At 37.5% G+C, this 22,189-nt stretch overlaps 1 protein-coding gene across 6 annotated transcripts in view; it reads right to left on the bottom strand.

Annotated features, from left to right (window-relative positions):
• Positions 1 to 5,951: 5,951 nt before the first annotated feature.
• draxina (dorsal inhibitory axon guidance protein a) overlaps positions 5,952 to 22,189 on the bottom strand; it is a 70,244-nt gene continuing 54,006 nt past the window's right edge. For 5 of the 6 annotated variants that reach the window (XM_084101948.1, XM_084101952.1, XM_084101951.1 and 2 more), the window contains 4 exons: positions 14,250 to 14,370; positions 13,888 to 13,980; positions 12,773 to 12,862; positions 5,952 to 8,504 (listed from right to left, as the gene is read on the bottom strand). In XM_084101948.1, the coding sequence (XP_083958074.1) occupies positions 8,392 to 8,504; positions 12,773 to 12,862; positions 13,888 to 13,980; positions 14,250 to 14,370 (417 nt within the window). In that variant the 3' untranslated portion in view covers positions 5,952 to 8,391. The remainder of the gene's footprint in view (positions 8,505 to 12,772; positions 12,863 to 13,887; positions 13,981 to 14,249; positions 14,371 to 22,189) is intronic. The other variant, XR_014604409.1, reaches the window with a different exon arrangement.

Here is a 22,189-nt window from a genome sequence, read left to right as displayed (position 1 = left end):
TGGTCAAGCTTGAACAAATATAAACACCAATCAACACACACCACCATAATTGGCTGATCAGCTCAAGACAAAGTAACTTTGTTCATAACATGGTTTTTTAAAACTTTTCAAAGATCATTTTTACATCATAACAATGAAGCCAAAATGTTCAGGATATCAGAAATAAAAACACTGCTTCATTTTGCAAATAAAATTCATGTGAATGTAATAATGTTGTAGGCTACATGTTATAATGACTAATTCTGTTTTTGCTGATGCATTGGACAATGTTTTATAGTTGTTTTAAGACAGACAAATGTCTCCACATAGATTTTAAACAGATTTATCAAAGACTTTTACTATATACCCAGTGCTGAAGTTGCTAGAAATCAGTGTCAGCATCATGTTACAGCGGTTATAACTATAACGTCAGTATTCCACGTGTAAGTCATATTAGCAAATGCATAGCAGACCTATCCACCTAGGAAAAAAACTAAACAGTGAGCTATTTATTTATGCAAACAGCAAGTAAAACTTACCAGTAACTTCTGATGGCAGAATCTTCATCTCTTCGACTCTGCTTCGACTTTGACTCGAAAAGCGTGTCTCTGATTGGTCAAATTGAATGTAGCTGAACTGAAAATGACGTGCTGTTACACTTTGTCAAAAATACGACTGGCACAGACAAATAACGTTAATGTAATACAAATATTTCCTAGAATCACAATATAATGAGGTTCTTTCGTTCATCTTCGAAAGAAAAACTGAGATATTTTAATGAAACCTGAGAGATTTACATCCCTCCGATGAACGATACACCAAATCTGTTCACGTTTCATAAAGTTAATCGCAAAAAAACATCACCTAATCCATATGAATCGCGTGGTTTCCTCCTAGTCCTCTAAAGAGACACGATCGCTCTATATATTTTTAACAGTTTAAATTTAGACTTCTAAATCTAATCACATTCATCTCTAGATGCGAGCTCATTATCATAAGAACCAATCACAACCGTTCAACAGAATCAATCAGGACTAGTCACGTGTGTTATGCGTATTGTTTGAATTTAAACAAGTACACCATTTTTTAAACATCTTTGGAAAATGTATCTATGATGCATTTCAAATAATATGATGTTGAAATCCTTGTGGGAATTTCAGTCTTTCAAACGTATCATGTAATGGACAATAACACTGTAAATATAAAACATTGTAAATGTAAAAAATGTTTTTCAAAATATCAAAATGATAAATACATAAATATTTAAAATATATTGCAGTAGGCCTAAGTGTTTATAAAGTACATATATTTTAAACACACTAAAAGCTTAATCATTTTGCTATGTTCTTACACAAAGTACACATAAAATGTACTTTAAGTAAGGGCAACATAAATATGTTTTCTTTAAATACACTAAAACTTCACTAAAAGTATGCTTATGTTTACCATATTTCTTAAAAATGTAACTAAGCATATATTTATTGCCAAAGTACTTGTAGTGTTCTTTTTAGAAATATGTTAAAAGTATGCTTGTGTTTAGCATATTTCTTAAAAGTGTAACTAAGCATATATGTATTACCAAAGTACTTATAGTATACTTTTTAGAAATTTATTAAAAGTATGCTTGTTTAGCATATTTCTTAAGTCAAGTCAAGTCAAGTCATCTTCATTTATATAGCGTTTTTAACAATGTAGATTGTTCCAAAGTGGCTTTACATTGATAATAGGAAATTAAAGTAACAGAGATTGTTTTGGCTTTATAGCAGTTCTAGAATAAAGTTATTGTCCAGCTAAAGTTAGTTTTGATTGATTCACTTCCGTCACAACGATCATTAGTTATTAACTTAGGGGCCGCTAGCACGACACCGTTTTAACAGAAAACTCTTAAGTTCTTTCTGCGCAAACTTCAAAAACGCGAACCAGTGAGTACGCCGATGCCGTGCAAATGCACATTACGAGTTCAGTCTATAGGTATGCGCGTTTGAATATATGTGTGCAGGCGTGTAGTCCTTCCCTACAAATTAACCCCTAACAAACTACTTGTCTGGCCTTAAAATTTATAATACAGTATTGTTATCGCTTCCGCATAGCCACGCGAACCGGAATTATCCCGACAACGCTTTATCTGTAGAGAGGTAAAGGAAGGGGAGGGAGGCCTTCACAGGGGAGAGACTAGTTGACACTTCAGGACTGCGTTGTCGTCACGTCCAGGCGCAGGTCCTTCATCAGATCTGGATACAGCCTGGATCCGGTGGACTGCAGTAAACCTCGGGATAAACAGAGAGACTAATATTAGCGTAGACGCCATTCTTCTTATGATGTAACGAGTACATCAGGATTTATGGGAAGTGTTCCCGGTTCCGGCTGACCTAATCTATGCAGCCTAACATTGAATTATAAAAGTCTATAATGTGTTATGTGTATGCTAGGTCAAAGAGATGTGTTTTTAGTCTAACTTTGAACTGACAGAGTGTGTCTGCTTCCCGGACAATGTTAGGAAGACTGTTCCAAAGTTTTGGTGCTAAATAGGAACAGTCGATTTTGATATTCTAGGTATTATCAACTGGCCGGAATTTTGAGATCGCAATAGGCGTGAAGGACTATAATGCATTAAGAGCTCGCTCAAGTACTGCGGAGCTAAACCATTTAGTGCTTTGTAAGTAATCAGCAATATTTTAAAATGTATACGATGTTTAATAGGGAGCCAATGCAGTGTTGACAGAACTGGACTAATATGGTCATACTTCCTGGTTCTAGTAAGAACTCTAGCTGCTGCGTTTTGGACCAGCTGTAATTTGTTTATTAAGCGTGCAGGGCAACCACCCATAATAGAATTACAATAATCTAGCCTTGATGTCATGAACGCATGGACTAATTGTTCCGCATTTGTCAATGAGAGCATATGACGTAATTTAGATATATTTTTATGATGGAAAAATGTGGTTTTACAGATACTAGACACGTGACTTTCAAATGAAAGATTGGTATCAAAGAGCACACCCAGGTTACTAGTCTTACTAGTCATACTAGTCATCCAATTTTTTAGATCACCTATGCATTCCGTTAATTTTGTGAATTGGTAAATTTCGTCAGGGCGTGAAGAAATATAGAGCTTGAGTATCATAAGCATAAAAGTGAAAACTAATTCCATGCTTCCTTGTGGTACACCATACTGAACTTGTGATCGATGAGACATCTCTTCATTTACTGCTACAAACTGATAACGGTCAGATAAGTATGATTTAAACCATGCTAATGCAATTCCACTAATGCCAACATAATTTTCGAGTATTTAAAAAAATGTTGTGGTCAATAGTATCAAATACAGTACTAAGATCGAGTAACACTAATAGAGAGATACAACCACGATCGGATGATAAGAGCAAATCATTTGTAACTCTAATGAGAGCAGTCTCAGTACTATGGTACGGTCTAAATACTGACTGAAAATCCTCGCAGATATCATTTCTTTCTAAAGAAGAACATAGTTGTGAGGATACCGCCTTTTCTAGTATCTTTGACAGAAAAGGTAGATTCGAGATCGGCCTGTAATTGACTAATTCTGTACGATCAAGTTGCGTTTTTTTAACAAGCGTTTTAATCATAGACAGCTTAAAAGTTTTTGGTACGTATCCTAATGACAAAGATGTATTAATGATTTTAAGAAGAGGATCTATGACCTCTGGAAGCATCTCTTTCAGTAGCTTAGTCGGTATAGGGTCTAACATACATGTTGTCGATTTAGATGATTTAACGAGTTTGACGAATTCTTCCTCTTCTATAGCAATGAATTAATCTAATTTTTCACATTTTTCCTTAGGGAGACTACAATGCACTGCCTGATGCAATACTGTAGTAGTCGGTTGCATAGTAATAATTTTCTCCCTGAAGTTATCAATCTTATAAGTGAAGAAGTTCATAAAGTCATTACTGCTGTGCTGCTTGGAAACTTCTGGGCTTGAAGCTTTATTTTTCGTTAGTTTAGCCACTGTTTCAAATAAATACCTAGGGTTTTGTTTATTTTCTTCTAATAGGGTTGAAAAATAAGCAGATCTAGCTGCTTTTAAGGCCTCTCTGTATGCAATCGAGCTCTCTTTCCATGAAATGCGAAATACCTCTAGTTTTGTTTTCTTCCAGTTGCGCTCCATTTTAAGGGCCCGAGTCTATCTCTTAAGGGCTCGAGTGTGTTCGTTGTACCATGGCGTTGGTCTATTTTCTTTAATCTTCTTTAAGCACAATGGAGCAACTGTGTCTAAAATGCTGGAAAAGAGAGAGTTAAAAGTTTCTGTCACAATATCGAGTTCTTCCAAGCTATCTGGGACGCTGAGATGATGAAACTGATCAGGAAGTTTATTAATAAAGCAATCTTTAGTGGCAGAAGTGATAGGTCTAACATATTTGTAACACGGAGTCGACTTTGCAGCCTTGGCTAAATGAAGTTTACACAAGACTAGATAATGATCTGAGATGTCATCGCTCTGCTGCAGAATTTCAACGGCATCAACATTGATTCCGTGTGGTAATATTAGATCTAGAGTATGATTACGACAATGAGTAGGTCCTGACACATGTTGTCTAACTCCAATAGAGTTAAGAATGTCTTTAAATGCTAATCCCAATGCATCTTTTTCGTTATCTACATGTATATTAAAATCACCAACAATTATGACTTTATCTGCAACCAGTACTAACTCTGATAGAAAGTCAGCAAATTCTTTGATAAAGTCTGTATGGTGCCCTGGTGGCCTGTATACAGTAGCCAGCACAAATATCAAACGTGATTTATCATTTACACTATATATTGCTATATTAAGCACCAACACTTCAAAATAATTATATTTGAAACTAGACTTTTTAGTAATTCTAAAAATATTACTATAAATTACAGCAACACCTCCCTCTTTGCCTTACAGACGAGGTTCATGTTTATAACAGTAATCTTGCGGGGTGGACTCATTTAAAGTAATGTAATCGTTTGGTTTTAGCCAGGTTTCTGTCAAACACAGCACATCTAGTATAGTCTGTAATCATATCATTAACAATAAGTGCTTTTGAAGAAAGGGATCTAATATTTAGCAACCCAAGCTTTATCATTTGCTCATTTGTATTATATCTGTTTTTTATTTGTTGAACATCAATTAAATTTTTACCCTTAGATGGGTTTGGAAGTTTTTTGTATGTCCTAATTCTGGGAACAGACACAGTCTCTATATGATGATATCTAGGTGTCTATGAATTCTATATTATTTTGCGGACACCACTTAGACAACCAGCCATTGAGTGAGGACAATCTACTAAGTATCTCATCACTCCTGCGAACAGGAAGGGGGCCAGAGCAAATTACAGTGCCTGCATCGTACTTGCGAGTTCACACACCTCTTTAACATTAATTTTAGTGATCTCCGACTGGCATTAGTGCCGAGTCGAACATCATTAGTGCCGACGTGAATAATAATCTTAGAAAATTTACAATTAGCATTAGCCTTATACTTAAAAGGGTAACTAAGCATATATTTATTACCAATGCACTTATAGTGCACTTTTTAGAAATATGTTAAAAGTATGCTTGTTTTTTAGCATATTTCTTAAATGTATAATTAAGCATATATTTATTACCAATGTATTTCTAGTATAGGCCTACTTTTTTAGAAATATATTAAAATGCAATTCAATGTATTTTTAATGCACTTCAAATAAGCATTTTGGGAAAACAAATGTATTATAAACATACTACTTGAATTTCAAGTATATTTTTAATACATTTAATACCACATCTTTTTCACCTAGGTAGATGTTGTCTTTGCAAATCACCTTTTCAAATCACAGTATAGAAAGGTTGTAAGGAAACTTATAGAAAAGTGGTAAGAACAGGTTGTTGTGGTGACCTAAATATTTGCAATAACATGTACAATATATCACAGTTGGCTATTGTCTTAGAATATCTGTGATGAAAAAAATAAATACTGTTATGATCCTTGTGTCCTTAGTGAAGTTTATTTCTGGCATTTCAGTTAAAAATAATTAACAATTTGTGGAGCTTGAGAAATCTCAAGATGAAAACAAAATAACCAATAAGACTTTACAAAGACTAAAGCATCTAAAGCCTCTTAAACATAAATGTCTATTAATCAGTTAAATCAAGACAGTGATGGGACGCAGAGGTGTTTCAGACCATAAAGAAGCTGTTATTTAAAATGACATCCTATCCATCTCTCCCCTCTGTCCATCTCTATCCCTTTAACCCATAAGGTAACAATCACTCATTCAACCTTCTATCTTTCTGTCAGAACACAGTCATTATAGCACACATCCTATCCACAATAACATCTCTAAAGAAAGCTGGTATAGGAATAAATAAAGTATACATTATAAATAAAACAAACAAATCCACATTAATTTGAATACAAGAGTAGCAGTAGTTATTTATAGTATAGTGTCACATAAGAAAGCAGTAGAAAAAGCCATTCATTCAGACACAAATTAATCTTTACAAACTTAAGTAACTTTCGACAAAGAGCAGGGTTTGGGCAAAATTCATAATTTAAGAACTGGCGTCTTTTCAAGTCATTAGTGTAAGCTTTGAAATTAAAATGGATACAGTCATGGATATTGAATTGGATTTTGGATGACAGAAAGAGAAACTGACTGAATTGCAATTCAAAGAACTTACCGTCTATACTATACCCTAGATAGTGTTTAAAAAATGCATTTGCTGAAGCAACCATGTCATTTTAGTTCGCTCTTTTTATTGTGACCTGTGTTGTACTATGAAGCTGGTTATATGATGTAGATGTCATAATGTATTTGTTTTTAAATTATGCACTATGGTAAAAGCGTTTTGAAATTTAAAATACTGTTTATTAATAGATAATCTGCCCTCGTAATCATCATTTATGTGAAAAGGAACAAAAGTTGTTGCCGTTTTACTGTTTCTATTGTTCATTTCAGCTGGAAACTAAAGTAAATTGTATGTAGGTATGTTGGAGTTTTGTAGGTAGAGGCACATATTTCTAAAAAGCCTAGGTCGTTCACTTCTGTAAAACAAATTTTTATTTTGCCACCCAGCATCACAAAAATTCACCACACTGTTTTCAGATAATTAAAAAATAAATAAATAAATACTGGCCAAATTTGAATCTATTAATTATGTAACCTATTGAGCTGTAACTACACACATGTTAATAAAGTGGTCTGAAACTCAGTTCCTGGAGACCATATAGCCCTGCAGAGTTTAGCTCCAACTCAACTGCTTGGAAGTTTCTAGTAATCCTGCATACCTTGATTAGCTCCAGAAACTGAGTTTGAGACCTCTGTGTTAAAAAGCGATAAACGTGCAGACAATTCAATGGTCCATTAGTTGGCTTGATTAATTCCATAGTCCAAAAATTAATTTGATGACATTTGATGAAATTACCAATTGCAGACAAATTTCAATAGGCGGCATTTCAAAATTGCCTTATTAATATCTTCTAGTGTTTCTAAAAAAAATATGGGCGAAATTCTACTTCCTGTCTCAAATTCCAATTCTGTATCCTGATTTCTCAATTCCTCCTTATAAGCCATTCTAAATTTAATTCTGAATGGGGCACAACCTTGACAGGCTAGTACAGCATAGGTACATTTAAAAAACAGATAGCTCCGGTTCATGATGCTGATTGGTCATTAGCCGTGTTTTATATACGATAAAGCATGGCTATGACGCTTCATTGAACAGATTGGTGTTTCGGTACAATATCAAGCAATCAATATGCTATCAAAACTGTTCCATGTATGATGTATTTCAGCAAAAGTAACTATTTTCTGTTTCAGAAAGTTATACTTTCATTGAGTTATACTGTTGAATGGAATTTAGGCAAACTTAGGCGAACAGGTCTGGTTTAAATTAAAAGGTTGAAAACAAACTTTTTTTTAATGCTGAGAGATAAGTGTGTGAGAAAATATCTTATTGTGTTAAAAATAAATGACAGCGCATCTAAACAGTTCCTATTTCCTTGTTTTTATTTGAGCTCCATTAGATGAGGCATTACATCTAGAAATATTTTCTTGCTTTTTCACTGTCACTGTCATTTAATGGCGGAAGGATGGAATTTAATGATTTTCCTTCAAAAAAAAAATGTATATAATATTTTCTTGGGGTGGTAATCGTTTTAAAAAAGCAATAAGGTAGCCTACTTAAGGTGTGCAGTATTTTGAATACAGTCACGGATGAAGGGGTTGCAGGCACTCTGCTTCGCGTCATGCCTAACAGTGCCTTTCAGTCGTGACTGTATTTACAATACCGCATGGCCTCTTGTAACCTTATTGCTTATACTGTGGGTTGAGTTAGAGCAAGCTTTGATGGATGTTTAACTTTGGCCCACATTCTTAAGGCTCAGTCCATTATCAGTCATGGGGTATGCATCTCTTTATTTGTCAGATGGTGATGAAGGCCCCTTGGTTGCTGTTGGCTGATTCTGGCTCCACACAGCGGCCACGTCTTCGGGTCACCCGCCTCTTGCGGTGGAACTTGGCATAACAACGCAGACCTAAGGAATTTTACATTTACATTTATTCATTTAGCAGACTTTTTCATCCAAAATAACTTACACATAAATGTATTCTTTGATTGAATAATGAAGTCAAGATGTTTTTAATTGAATCATGAGAAATCATTTCCAGGTCACATTTTACTATCACTACCTATCTATCACCTGATATCTGGCACTATCTGACACCTGATTTGCTTGTGCGGGTATTGCAAGAGTTTTTCTATGAAGAACCCTGCAAATCAGGACCTGCTGCAGCTGAGGCGAGGAGAAAACTGAGATCATGCAGCTCTCAGATGGAGCTTGCAGAGGAATTCAAGAAAGGTATGGCTTTTTCTTCTTCTTCTGTAGCTGATGAGGGCGAGCTGCTGGATGAGGATGTGTTATGCTCACATCTTCTGATCTGGCAGTGAGTGCGCTCCTGGCTTCAAGCCAAGAAGAGCAGGATGTGGTTGTTGAGGACGATGATGTTTTTGAATCCTCACAGCCTGACCGGCCCACGTACGATGAGTTGCTATGTCTCACACCACAGACAGATTAGATCTACCATAACGGCGTGAGAAATGCGAGCTTGCTCTCAGCCGGTTAGACGAGCAATATCTATTCGTCCATAATCGCCAGCTCTCGTAAGCCTTGTTTCTTCCCGATCTGCACCCTGAGGTGCAAAGATCGTGAAAGAAACCATATTCGGACTGCATTCATCCATTCCAGCATGCAAATTATGCAAGAGGGGATGCATGAGTATGGATATGAATCGACATTGAAGGCTCCCACTCTGCCGACCAAACCGCTGCCTGTGACATCACATTTGAATGACAGAGCGTACATTACAGTGGGTCAGGCCAGGCTGTCCTGCACACAATGGTTGTGTTGCAGGCTTACCAGGCCTATCTGCTGAAAGACCAGGGGCCTCATTTATAAAACTGTGCGTAGGATCCTTACTAAAAGTGTACGTGCGCCCGAAAGCCAAAAATGGCGTACGCAAAAAAATATTCTGACTTATAAAACCGTTCGTACGCCAGAACCTGCGCAGAATTCACTTTATAAATCCCAGTCAGCGGAAGATTGTGTGCACATGCGTCTCCTCCCCGAAATAACCATATATGGAGCTTACAACGCCTAGTTTTACTATGCAGATCCTCATCTGCATATCATTTGCACATAATTATTCATCCACGTGATAACGTTTAACGGTACAAGACACATTACATTAATAAAAATCAAGTAGTTGCCTATCCTTGCCTTGTTTTTTAATACATAAATCAAATAGTGTAAAATACATTTCAGAGAAAGTTTTTTCTCAATCTTTTCCACTGGCCGAATTGTATTTTTAATTGATTTCTATTTTTAATGGAAACGGATAGACCTTGGGCAGGCATTATTTGCACGAAACTATTTTCTCAGACAATCTGTTATTATCATGATAAGCAATTATCTCTGTGGTTAAAACATTAAAACACAGCACGCCACAGGAAAAGTGTTCAAAAGCATCGCATCCACAACAAATATTTCTATTGATTGAATATAAAAAATGTTGTAACTTTTCAGTAATGATTTCATGTTTAAGTGTTTAACTCCATTAATTTGAATGGCATATTTAATCTAAATGTTTATATCAGAAGTAAAACATAGTTTAAATCATTATTTTATTTATTTAAACTGCGTCAGTTTCACTAAACAGCCCAACGCGCTCACTGGTGCGGACATTTAAGAAGGCATGGATATTTGCTTCAAGTGACAGGCTTGGTGAGTGAAATTATATTTGTATTATCTTTCTGTAGATGTTTAATTTTCTTTAGATTTTCTGTCTAAAAGTGACCAAAAAGACACTAATCTCCAGCTCACCATCGGTGTCGCCAAACTGCTCCATCTCCAAAACGTTCGTACGCATAGGTCAGAGTTTGCGTGCAAGTGCGCAAATTTTCCCGTCAAGTTTGTTTTTATAAATCACAACTTATGCGTCGGAAGTGGCGTACGCCTCTTTCAGGGCCTGTTTTGTGCGTACGCAACGGTTATAAATGAGGCCCCAGGACCAGGGTCAGTTGCCACACATCCAATTTATCTTCATGCAAAGCACAGTTTATGGTAATGGTTATTGACTGTTAACACAACAGTTCACGGGACAGATCTATTAACAGATAAACAAATGCATGGACACTGACTTAACCATTTCTCATAGTGTTTGGTCTCTATCTGTTCCATTCAATGCCTTTAATGATTTTAAAAAAGAGGTTTGGTAAAGAAATGTGCATGTGGAAAATATAACACTGTTTTAATACTGTACTTTATAATATGCAAATGAGTTCCACAGTAGGGTGAGCAACACCGTGGCTAATTCAGACACCATTGGCCAATCACAATCCAGTATTGGAAAGGCACCAGATTTCAATCTCCTCCTCGTCAGAATGGGATAAATGTCCCCCTGGTAGACACACCCTTGTTCTGCGTTTCCAACTCGATGGGAAAGAAGACACTAACAGACACACCATGTCTTGAGTTTCTTTTATATAGCTTTCGGCTGCACACTAGCTGCAAAAGGGCCCTGGCACTGAGGGACCTCATCTGACCCTTATGGCTCCTCCAGCAGCGCAGCCCAGTCCACAAAGGACCTCTGCATCAGCAGACATTGCCTTTCCCACACACCTCAGTGGTGCAGCCAGCCTGCAAAGGACCCTGTGAAAATTCGACTGACCCAGCTGCCCAGTCCACTCTGTAAGGTCCCTCTTGGCTCAACTGAAGTTCAGCATCCTCCAGGCCAGCATGGCAATGACTACTGGATTGCAAATCTGCGCCCTTCCAGTGAAAGATGTCTCTACTGCCGGACTAAAAAATCACTATGTCATCTGTGACTTGAGTAGAAATCACAACACCATGGAGAGGCTTCTCTGGGTGAACCTGGCAGACATTGGGGAGAAAGAGAGAAACTTTCTCCTTGATGCACCAGTTTCACCCTCTGAGCTCTTCGACTCTGAGCTCTTCGACTTTCAAATAGGCCAATATATCTATATATAAGACCTAGATATAAGACCTCTATACCACGCCGGTCCAGGTCACCGCCCCAAGCCTCTAAAGAGGCCTGGCCTGTCTTGGTCTGAGGTCTGAGGTAAGCGTTGCCAATTGCGCTCCTCCGTGATCCAATTGTGCTCCAATTGCGCTCCTCCGCGCAAACTGAAGAGAAGGAGTAAAATGAAGAGAAGGCGAGGTGTAAGAAAAAAGAAAACAGGATTTGAGGGAAGTAATCCAGAGCAGACACACCCAGCATTCTCCAACATCTGCCTCCTTCCTTTTTTTCCCCTAAGTGTTGCTAGGTCTCCTCTTGTCACACCTCCACTGTGTGTCCCCTGTGGTGACAGGCAGGATATATTTTTAATCCTTGGTCATATTCCGCTTAAGGTATTCTTTGAATACCAGGCCCTGAGCTAAGCTGCCCAATGTAGCCAGGGTTTCTGGCCCTAGGGAATAGAGTCACGACGACTGCAGGTGCGTACCCCTAGGACAGGGAACTGTGACTCCGGATCAGTGACATTGAAGTCATTGACTAATGTCAGCCATATGGCACTTATTCTTTCAGCATGGCGGAGTAGGTATTTGTTTCCAATTAGTGTCCTAGGATGCAGTGAGTTCCCATTCGAAAGGAAAAGTATTGGGTTATGAATGTAACCTTGGGTCCATGAGAATGGTAATGAGACACTGCGTCTCGTTGCCAAGCTTCAGGCATGTCTGCCCACGTCTCCTTCAGAAAAAACGTGGATGACGTGTACTACAGGCACCCTTTTATACTCTTGTCACACTAGTAGTGACATCATGGGCTGTCGCCTGTCAATGTTATTGTCGTGTTTTGACATTGTGCTTCAGACACCGGTCATGCCAGAGGCATTTCACATTAGCGTCCTAAGATACAGTATCTCGTTCCCCTTCTCAGGGAACCAATGTTATATTCATAACCCAAGACGTTTTCTACAGAGCTGTTTTATAGATGAACTTAACTAATTCCATAATTGATTAACTTTTCACAGTTGTTGAACAAAACTGAATTCAGTTCAGTATTGTATTGTCTAAAGAGCTACATTATAAAAGTGACTTGACTTGACTTGATGTAATGTATAAAATAGTTCATTTTACAATTTAGTATTTCTATGTTTTGATTTATTGGTGAAATATGACTTGGACATATTCCTAATGGGTTTTGTGAGATCCCTTTTTATACTTTTTAGTATCTCTCTAAAATGTTAATTTGCCTCTAAGAAAACCAGAAAAGTCATACCCACCTTCCTCACACATGCAGTCATCATAACACTTGTTGTTCAGACCATGGTTGTGAGGTTTGCACTCATGTTCTCTGAGGTCACAACAAGAACCTGATCGTAGCACAATGAGATAAACCACAAAAGTAAACACTGGCAAGTATTTTCTAGTATGTTTTGCTAATGAATTTCATATTAATTAAATAATTTGCTGAAAACATTAAAATTGTGTAATCTACTCACCCTCATATAATTTTAAATTATACTGTGGAACACAGAAGGTGAATTTTTGAGGAAAACAAACTTTTTAACAGAGATTATTGTCTTTTGTTCATAAATTTGGCGTATCCCAAAACCATAGTTGCAACGAACATTTACTGGGAAACGTTGCATAACATTTTTTCTGCAGCAGTCTATTTTTGCTACAAAAGAAGTGATATCGCCATCTACAGGGCATTGAAGGTACTATATCTTGTGCATTTTGCCTTTACTCACCCAAACTTGTCAACAAGGCTACTTTACACAAATGCATGAGCAGGTATTTGCTGAATCACAGGAGTTTCATATATGAGATGAGGACATGGCTGCAGCTGGGGATGAGGCCGAAAACAGCACGTCCAGTAACAGTAGGCTTTGACGAATGAGTATATTTCTTAAGTATTTTTAAAATCAGATACTCTGACTTTTAAGTCGTATTGGAATTCCTTACTTGTAACTTGTAATGGAGTCATTTTCGCTGTAAGGTATCTGCACTTTTACTCAAGTATGGTTTTCAGGTACACTTTACACCTCTGAAAAAAAGAGTACCTTTTGTGTTCCACAGAGGAAAAAAAGTAAACATAAACATGATGGCAAGTAAATAATGCCATTTGTCATGTTTGAGTAAGCTTTTCCTTTGATCAGTGCTTGTCACACCAGTTTTGAGGACCCCCCACCATGAAACATTTTGGATATCTCCCTCATCTAACATCTTATTCAACTCATCAGCTCATCAGTAGAGACTGCGAGAATTAAATTGGGTGTGTCTGACGTCAAAGACATTCAAATGTGCAGTGGTGGGTGGGGTCGTCCTCAGAACTGGTTTGAGAAGCACTGCCTTTGATAATGGTATTATTAAACAATTATAGGGGTGCACTGACCAGGAAGGCAGTCAAGATGATGGTCACATGGTTCAATGACTTCCGAATCAAGCGTTGTGTTCCCATTGCTCTTATTTTTGCTGCGGCGTTTATCTTTATAGGTGGAAACAGACACAGGCCTCCTATGAAATCCTTTATTCAGAAATCAGCTGTGAGTTTGCAAATTATTTAGGCATAGAGGTTTAAATATCTGGGAGAACTATCCAATCTTATAATCAAATATTTATCCTGATCGTTGAATATATCTTGGTCTTAACACTCCAAGAATAATAATAAATAAATAAAAAACTACTGTTGGAAACAATTCTGATGGACAATAAAATAACTGTTACTGTTTAGACCTTAAGAATTTGCTTTCATACCTTTTCTTTTGTTGGATGGCCAAGTGTCTGCAGGCTTCATATCCTCATAATCAGTCCAGTCAAAGAGCGTCATGTCCAGAGTGGGCAACACCTCCCCTTGAACCTTCCCTCGACCAGACTTCTGGATAAGACAGATTTAAAACATGGTTTTAAACAGGTTTATTCTGGGTGATCAAATTTACATCACTTTCTAGCAAGGTGCTAATTCAAAACCTTTGATATGACAACTTTGCATTAATTTGCATTACAGGACAACTATGAAAAAAACTAGGCATATACTATTCATTGGACCAAAACCCTGCATATATAGTAGAAGGATGTTATGTTACTTCATCTTCTATCATTAAAGATCTAGGTGTTACATTAGGCAGCAAATTATTTTTTGAAAATAATACTTTCAATTTTACCAAAACTACTTCTTCCACCTTATGCCAAACTATGGAAAGTGTTATCTGTTTTTGATGCAGAAAAGCTAGTTCATGCATTTTTGACCTCAAGACTAGATTATTGTAATGCACTACAAACTGGATGCCCTGAATCCTCCATAAACAAGCTCGAGACTCTAGACTGGCTAACTGTTAAATTAAATGGCTTAGCTCATTTGAATTTAACCAATCTTCCATCACACTACAGCACAATATCAAAGCCCACTCAAGAAGGTAGAGCTTATTTGCATTTGGCTCCTAAATTCTGGCATAGTCTGAGAATGGTCTGAGAACCTCTTTAGTGGGGTTAATAGAGACTGCACAAGTTCCATTTTGGGTTTAGCCTGACTTGCGAAAACTTGACGTCAACTATGGATGACTTACCAGACTGGCAAATTATATCATAATCATCACAATTCACAAGCTGAAATCATCACCTTAATACACTGAAGGTGAGCACCATTCTTTCTGTTTAACTAAATACATGACTTGTATTTTCTTAGAGCTGTTTGTTATTGTCATATGGACAGCGAAGGATGGGCTTCCACAGATGAGTCAGGTTCCATTTAATATTTTTCTCCAATACCTCTCCACCAGTGGAGTTTTTTTTCTTGACACAAGCTTGACACGTTTCCATCCAAAGTTGCGAAATGAAACTTAAAATTTGGAATATCACATATGCAAATAAAGCACCCTTTCCATCATCTGTGTTCAAGAGAATAAAACCTTCACTAGCTGGGAAACTGGCGAAAAGTATCATTAATAAATAAATAAAATTTGCTGCAACAAGAGAAGCCTGTGACACTTTTTCCTACATAATTATAAATAAATAGAAAAACCTACATTATAAATTACTTGTGCCTCATGCAATACCCCAAATAATGGCTGCTTATGTGGGGTTAAAGAGGTTCACGAGTTCACACGCACATGAAATCAGATGTAGTATTTTAAGCGTATTTGGCATGCTGTCCGGGGGAGGGCTCCGAGCTCGGAATTTGACCCGAACCGAGTACTCCCCCCTTTTTACTGGGATAGAAACCAGCTGAGAGTGAGGTGATGGGGTGGTGGAGGGATGCTGTGAAACTTGACATGAGACAGAGGTGAGGAAAGGCTTTATTTATACCGGCTTCCTCTTGTGCTGATTGGTTGATTACCTGAACGTGCTCCTCCCAAACTTTGTTACATAAAACTTCATTTAAAGGAAATGCAATTCTAGATTCCCTATTTATTTGAACCCAAAAACATTGTAACATTGAACATGCATTTTCCATAAAGCTGCTTTGAAACCATATGTATTATACAAATAAACATTTTACTTAAATAAATACTTTAGTGTAGCAAATTAGCGCAAGGGAAATATGAATTATTAATAATAACTCATTATAATTAATTATAAATATTTTGATCAGTTAATAGAATTAACTTAATGTAGCAGAATTAATATTATGATCAATTAAACTGTTTGCCCTGCAAATACTCAGTGTTAATTGTTTATTAATTCTAAGAAATTTTTATTTCCGGGGTATGGGAAAGCTGCAGATTAAATATCAAAAATTTCCTTGACTGTAAATATCCAATTTTTTCACATAGACAAGGTCACAGGTTTAGCGTCATTAGTCTGCGCAGATGACTGTTCCAGATATAGTATCTCCAATAAAAATTGTAGCCAGTGCTTTGTAGTAAAGTCATGAGGAGGTCTCCAGCATTGAACAAGTAGCTTCTTTGCAGCAGTCATGGCAGCTAGCCAAAATTCCTGTACCTTCTTACTTAGAGGAAATTGAGAATTGTCATTCAACAATAAAATGTAGAAATAAAATAGTAGAAGCCTTGTACAAAACATTAAGCACCATATTCCAGAATTTTTGCACATCTGGAAAATCCCAAAAGCATATGTATCAAAGTGTCCACGCATCCAGGTCCACAAAAATTACAACTACAAATGGGGTGATAGACCCATAGCATATCGTACACGTGTGGTTAGATATGCCCTTTGAATAACTTGTGGTTTGAAAAATTGGTGGTTAGGGTTCGTGGATGCATGGAATGAATTATCCCACACTGGATACCATTTGATGATTCTGTTAGAAGTGTTCAAATCGAATAACCAAGCTCTAGCTTTTGGGAAATTATCTGTATTAAGATAAAACGCAAAGATAAAAATAAGAAACAGTTCCTGTGCTTGTTGCATTGGAAATCCAATTCACCACACTGTAAAAAAACAAACCGTAAAAAAACGGTAATTTTCTGGCAGCAGGGGCGCCAGAAAATGTCTGTTTAAAAACAGAAAAATATTGTCAGGGAAAAAACATACACTGTAAAAAAGTAATTTCTTATCCTGAAATTCTTATTCTTATTCTACAAAACAAATAATTTGGAAAAACGGATAAATGATGTCAAATTACATTAAAAAAAAAAAAAAACATTTAACTTTACGGTTAAACTGTAAATTTAGGGTTTTATAAAGTTATTTTATAATAATGCTGTCTTATCTACAGTAATTATCTTTTAATATATAGTTTTTCTGTGTAAAATAACTATGAAGTTATGTATAAAAATGCAATAAGTACATAAATTCAAATACAAAGTTTATATTTTTAGTTTTAAGTTTTGCAGATCCAATTTCACAACTTTGACCAATCTCTAATTAAGTACTTAATAATAGCAAATTTAGTCAATTTCTGTTAAATTAACTAAATGTATAAGTACAGAATACCTGCACATTTACAGTATTACTCATTAAACAAACACTGAACATCAAGATACATGAATGATAGGAAATACAAGCTTAGTATATCATTTAGAACATGTAAAAATATCCACATTAAAAGACAATTGCTGTATACCTTTATACTCTAATATAACTTATTATTTTACACATTTACAATTACATTTTATCCAAAGTGACATAAAAATTAAGAGAACAATAGAAGCAATAAGTGCAGTGACAGTCCCAGTTAGTGTAGCACAGTACACATATCACGTTTTTTTTTTTTTTTTTATTAAAACAAAGATTTAGTATTATTGGGTCAAGTGTTTATGAAAAGATGGATCTTTAGCAATTTCTTGAAAATGTGTTGAGTTGGGCAGGTCATTCCACCAGCAGGGAACAGTCCAGGTAAAGGTCAGTGAAAGTGATTTTGTATCTCTTTGGGATGATGGCACTACAAGGCGCCATTCACTTGCAGAACACAAGCTTCTGGAGACACATAGATCTGAAGCAGTGAGTTTAGGTCTTGCTTAGGGATGGCGAAAACTAAAACATTTCTTGACCGACCACCGAGCCTCATTAGCCGGTTGAAACCGGTTAACTGATTAGTTTAAAATAAGCTACGCTATTTGAAATAACAGCCATTTCGAGCCACGCCTGCAATTTCGCAACTCTGTCGCATCTCTCTGCCGCTCTGCCTCCCGCTCACACACACGCCGCCCTTCCACTCACAAAATCCCCTACAGCGCGAAACATGTGTCCCGCAAACGCGGCGCCGAGGAGCTTGTATGTAATCGGAGGACAAATGGCTCCTTAGTTTCGAAATGGTTTGGGTACAAGCCAAGGTGATCGCGTTGAAAATAAAGGCATTTGTCTAGCGTTAGAAGCTCATTTGAAACATTGCCGCAGCTCATTTAAGAAAATGACCGCTCCGAAGAGACGCCGCTTTAGTTTGAGGTAGTGCTAACAATAATAAAGAAAGATGATGATCATCATCACCTTATCTGTTACCAATGAAATGTAGATGTAATGTATTTCCAAATCTAAGCCCATCTTAAGCGGAATGTTGCCTATCACACAAGTTGCAACTTAAATCTGTGTCATTCTTTTTGGTGAAATGGTCCCACACACTACTTTTCTTTGCACGCTTCATCCTGTCGTCTGCCCTGGCTCTAACCTCGAGTGTTTTAGCCTGTAGCCTTTACTTTTCGCAAACCTTGTGAGCGCGCGAACCCAAACGCTGTGACCTCGCGCCAAATGTTTTTATTGGTTTATTAAGTACAAACAGGTGAGTTATGAAAAATTGAGTGTGAGGGATTTGTTCACTTCACACAAAAAGATCTTGGAATGAGATGGCTAACTGTAGTAGCGTTTAGTCCACTGTCTATAATAGCCTAATTTAGAGATCACTTTTTTTTTTAACCGACTACCGACAGCTTTGATCGGTTAACGTTGATACGATCAACCATCGGTCAAACGATCATCGGTTAACATCCCTAGTCTTGCTGGAGCTTCTGGATCAGTTGCAGAGGTTTGACTGATGCTGGAAGGCCTGCCAGGAGAGCATTACAATAGTCCAGTCTGGATAGAACAAGAGCTTAGACAAGGAGTTGTGTGGCTCCGATAGGAAGGGCCGGATCTTTCTGATGTTGTATAAGGCAAATCAGCAGGATCGCAGCAAGTATGGTTTGGCTGAAACCATAAGCAGTTCTGTCTTGGCAAGGTTGAGTTGAAGGTGAAGGTCATTCATCCAGCAAGAATTTTCCATCAGGTAGGCTGAGATGCGAGCAGCAACCATCAGATCCTCTGGCTGGAATGAAAGGTAGAGATATGGAAAAGCCATGTTTCTCTGCACTTTTAGTGCAATCATATGGAATCAGAAGACTCGGCCATTACGATATTTTAAGTTACTTCTTCCCACACCTTGTTTGCCATGATCATCTGCTTTCCACTTGACCTGAAATCACACACAACTCAGTTTACAACTCAGTATTACATTGCTAGGGGTTCCTTTCAATGTAAAAGTCTTCTCTACTGACTGACTCACTCATAAAGATGGTCTTCGCCGCCATCTATTGGCGAAATAATGTATGTAACTTTTGTTGCTGTTTATGGTCAGGGACTATTTTTTCCAGCGGAAGGAAGGCTTTTAGTGATTTTACTTCATAAAATTTGCATAGATACATGTTTTTCGGAGAGCATATGGGTGTCTTAAAATTAGGGATGCAACGACATTTAGGCTGCCGAAAATTTTCGGCCGAAAATAACATTTTCGTTTTTTGGCCGAAAGATACTAAAAAGCCGCCACGCCCCTCCATGTTCGGCGATGGTTTGACTCTGGCTCAGCGTGTTTTATGACTTTGCGTGCAAGTCCGCTTTCTGAAGATGCATAACTTCGAAGTGCGTTCCGCTGTGTGTGCGCGCTGTGCTCTCCGCTCCGTGTTCACAGCGCGTTCTGCTCAATGTTCCGCAAGCAACCTCCGTGTGTGTGTGTGTTGCGAGCTCTGCTCACGCTCACCGGAAAGGCAAAGTCCGCTAAAAAAAAAAAAACGTGTCGACATAAAATTTCTCTGGACTTGTTTCTTTTTGCAATAGCACTACTGTGCTGTAACATGGTGTGTATAGCCGTGCTGGGCAACACTGGTAAAATTACATGAATCACGATCCTCTCATTCACTGGTCCTCTCCCTGCTCTGCTCATGCTCTGATAAAAATAGCTTTGTAGGACTATACTTTATTTTGACAATTGGTCAAAAAATAAATGTTAAATCTGATTCTGCTGCATAGAACTGACTGAAGAATAATATACTGATATTTTATATTATTTTAATATAGGTACCAGTATTAGCCTTTTCACCATTTGTATCACTCCGCTTGTCTGTGTTTGCGCCACTTGCATCATTAAGTCAGTAGGTGGCGACAAGTGACTGTCTTTATGAGTGAACAATTGAACTTTAAACTGATTAGTGCCAAAAACATTGATTAACTCAGGAAAGAAACAAGTTGCTGAAACCAATCTTTAATGCTAATATAAATTGCTCATTTGGGCCATCCTTAAAAATATTTTGGTTTGCAGTAACAGCAAAAAAAAAGAAAAAAGGGTCGGTAGGTAGGTCTATATTTTTATATATATATAAAATATATATCTAAAAAAAGTATTATTTTTTTTAGAAAAAAAAAAAATCGGGGATCGGGAGCACATTTTTCATGTCTAGGGGCTGTTCACACCAGGCCACTTCATGCGTTTTCTCAGATCGGATTGCAATCTGATTTATCAAAACGATTCCATTTACACCTGGTTACATATACAAATGTGTGGGTTTTTTTGCGGATATAAATCCGATCTTCAATTCCCGCTATATGCAGATTTACAGTTTTTTTCAGTCGCTAACAAGCGTTTGTCCAAACAGTTGTCACATTTTCAAAACTCTAAACACAATTAGCACAGCATCAGTCTTTTGTGGCCATACCATTCACACATTTCATGTCGTTTTCACACAATATGCAGTCAGTGAACACATTTCCACAATGCTTACATTTTCTTAACAGACAAGCTATACCTCCCAACAAAATTATGGATTGTTTTTGTAGTATTTACGAATGTTAACACACAACATCCCACAATAGCAAAAACAATATTCCAAACCTTAGATACAGTATAAAAACCTCTGCTTCTGCAATGATATCAGTTCAAAAACAATATATCTCAGCTGATAATAAACAAACAATTGAATAATTGACATACAGCTGATTTATGTTGGGTAAATTGGGCCAACCACAGCTGATTCCAGTCTGGCTTAGACTCAGTGGCAGGGGTTATTTTTTTATATTACTATAAAAGGAGGACTTTGAGGAGTGATGTTTTTGGAAACAGAAACAGAAAAAGACAAACACTGTAATGTCTAGACGAGGAAGAGGAAGAGCAAGGGGCCCAGGGAGAAGACCAGGTCCAGTGAGAGGTGCAGAAGGAGGTGCAGGTGCAGTGAGAGGAGCAGTGAGAGGAGCAGTGAGAGGTGCAGGGCCAGGGAGAGATGCAGTGAGAGATGCAGAAGGAGGTGCAGGTGCAGTGAGAGGAGCAGGTGCAGGAAGAGGAGCAGGCCCAAGGAGAGGGCAAGGTAGAGGTGTAAGGATGCGTGGTGGTGGCATTCCAAGGGCTGCAAGAACAGTAGTCAGTGATGAAATTTGTGCCACTATCATTGACCATGTAATCAACCACGGTCTCTCACTAAGAGAGGCTGGTGAAAGAGTGCAACCCAATTTGAGGCGGTCAACGGTTGCCTCCATTATTCGCATCTTTCAACAAACCAACAGGTAAGTATTGCATTTTACATGGATTGTTTCTATTCTCACTTGACATGTCAATAAGGTCATACAGTAATGCATATGTTGATTTTTTTTTTTCTCTAAAGAATGCAACGTCTTCCACCCTCTGGGGGAAGAGGAAAGCTCCTCAATAATGATCAAGAGCTTGCCATTGTAGAAATGGTTGTTGCAAATAATGCAATAAAACTGCATGAAATTAAAACTAGAATTGTGTAGGACCATGAGATATTTGGCAATATAGAAAGCATCAGCCTCACAACCATTACACGGACATTGTCCAAACACAGAGTGCGGATGAAGCAGCTCTACACTGTTCCCTTTGAGAGGAACAGTGAGAGAGTCAATGAGCTACGACGACAATATGTCCAGGTATAGTGTATATTCAATTCAATGTCCAGTTCTATAAGCTTTGCACTTTGCAAGTAGGTAACCTACACAGTAATAGGTTACAGTACAGTATGGTATACAGTAATGACATGATATAC

Source organism: Abramis brama (genome assembly GCF_963993115.1).
Source record: "Abramis brama genome assembly, chromosome: 23".
NCBI classification, from domain to species: domain Eukaryota; kingdom Metazoa; phylum Chordata; class Actinopteri; order Cypriniformes; family Leuciscidae; genus Abramis; species Abramis brama.
This window is presented reverse-complemented; position numbering and strand designations above follow the sequence as displayed.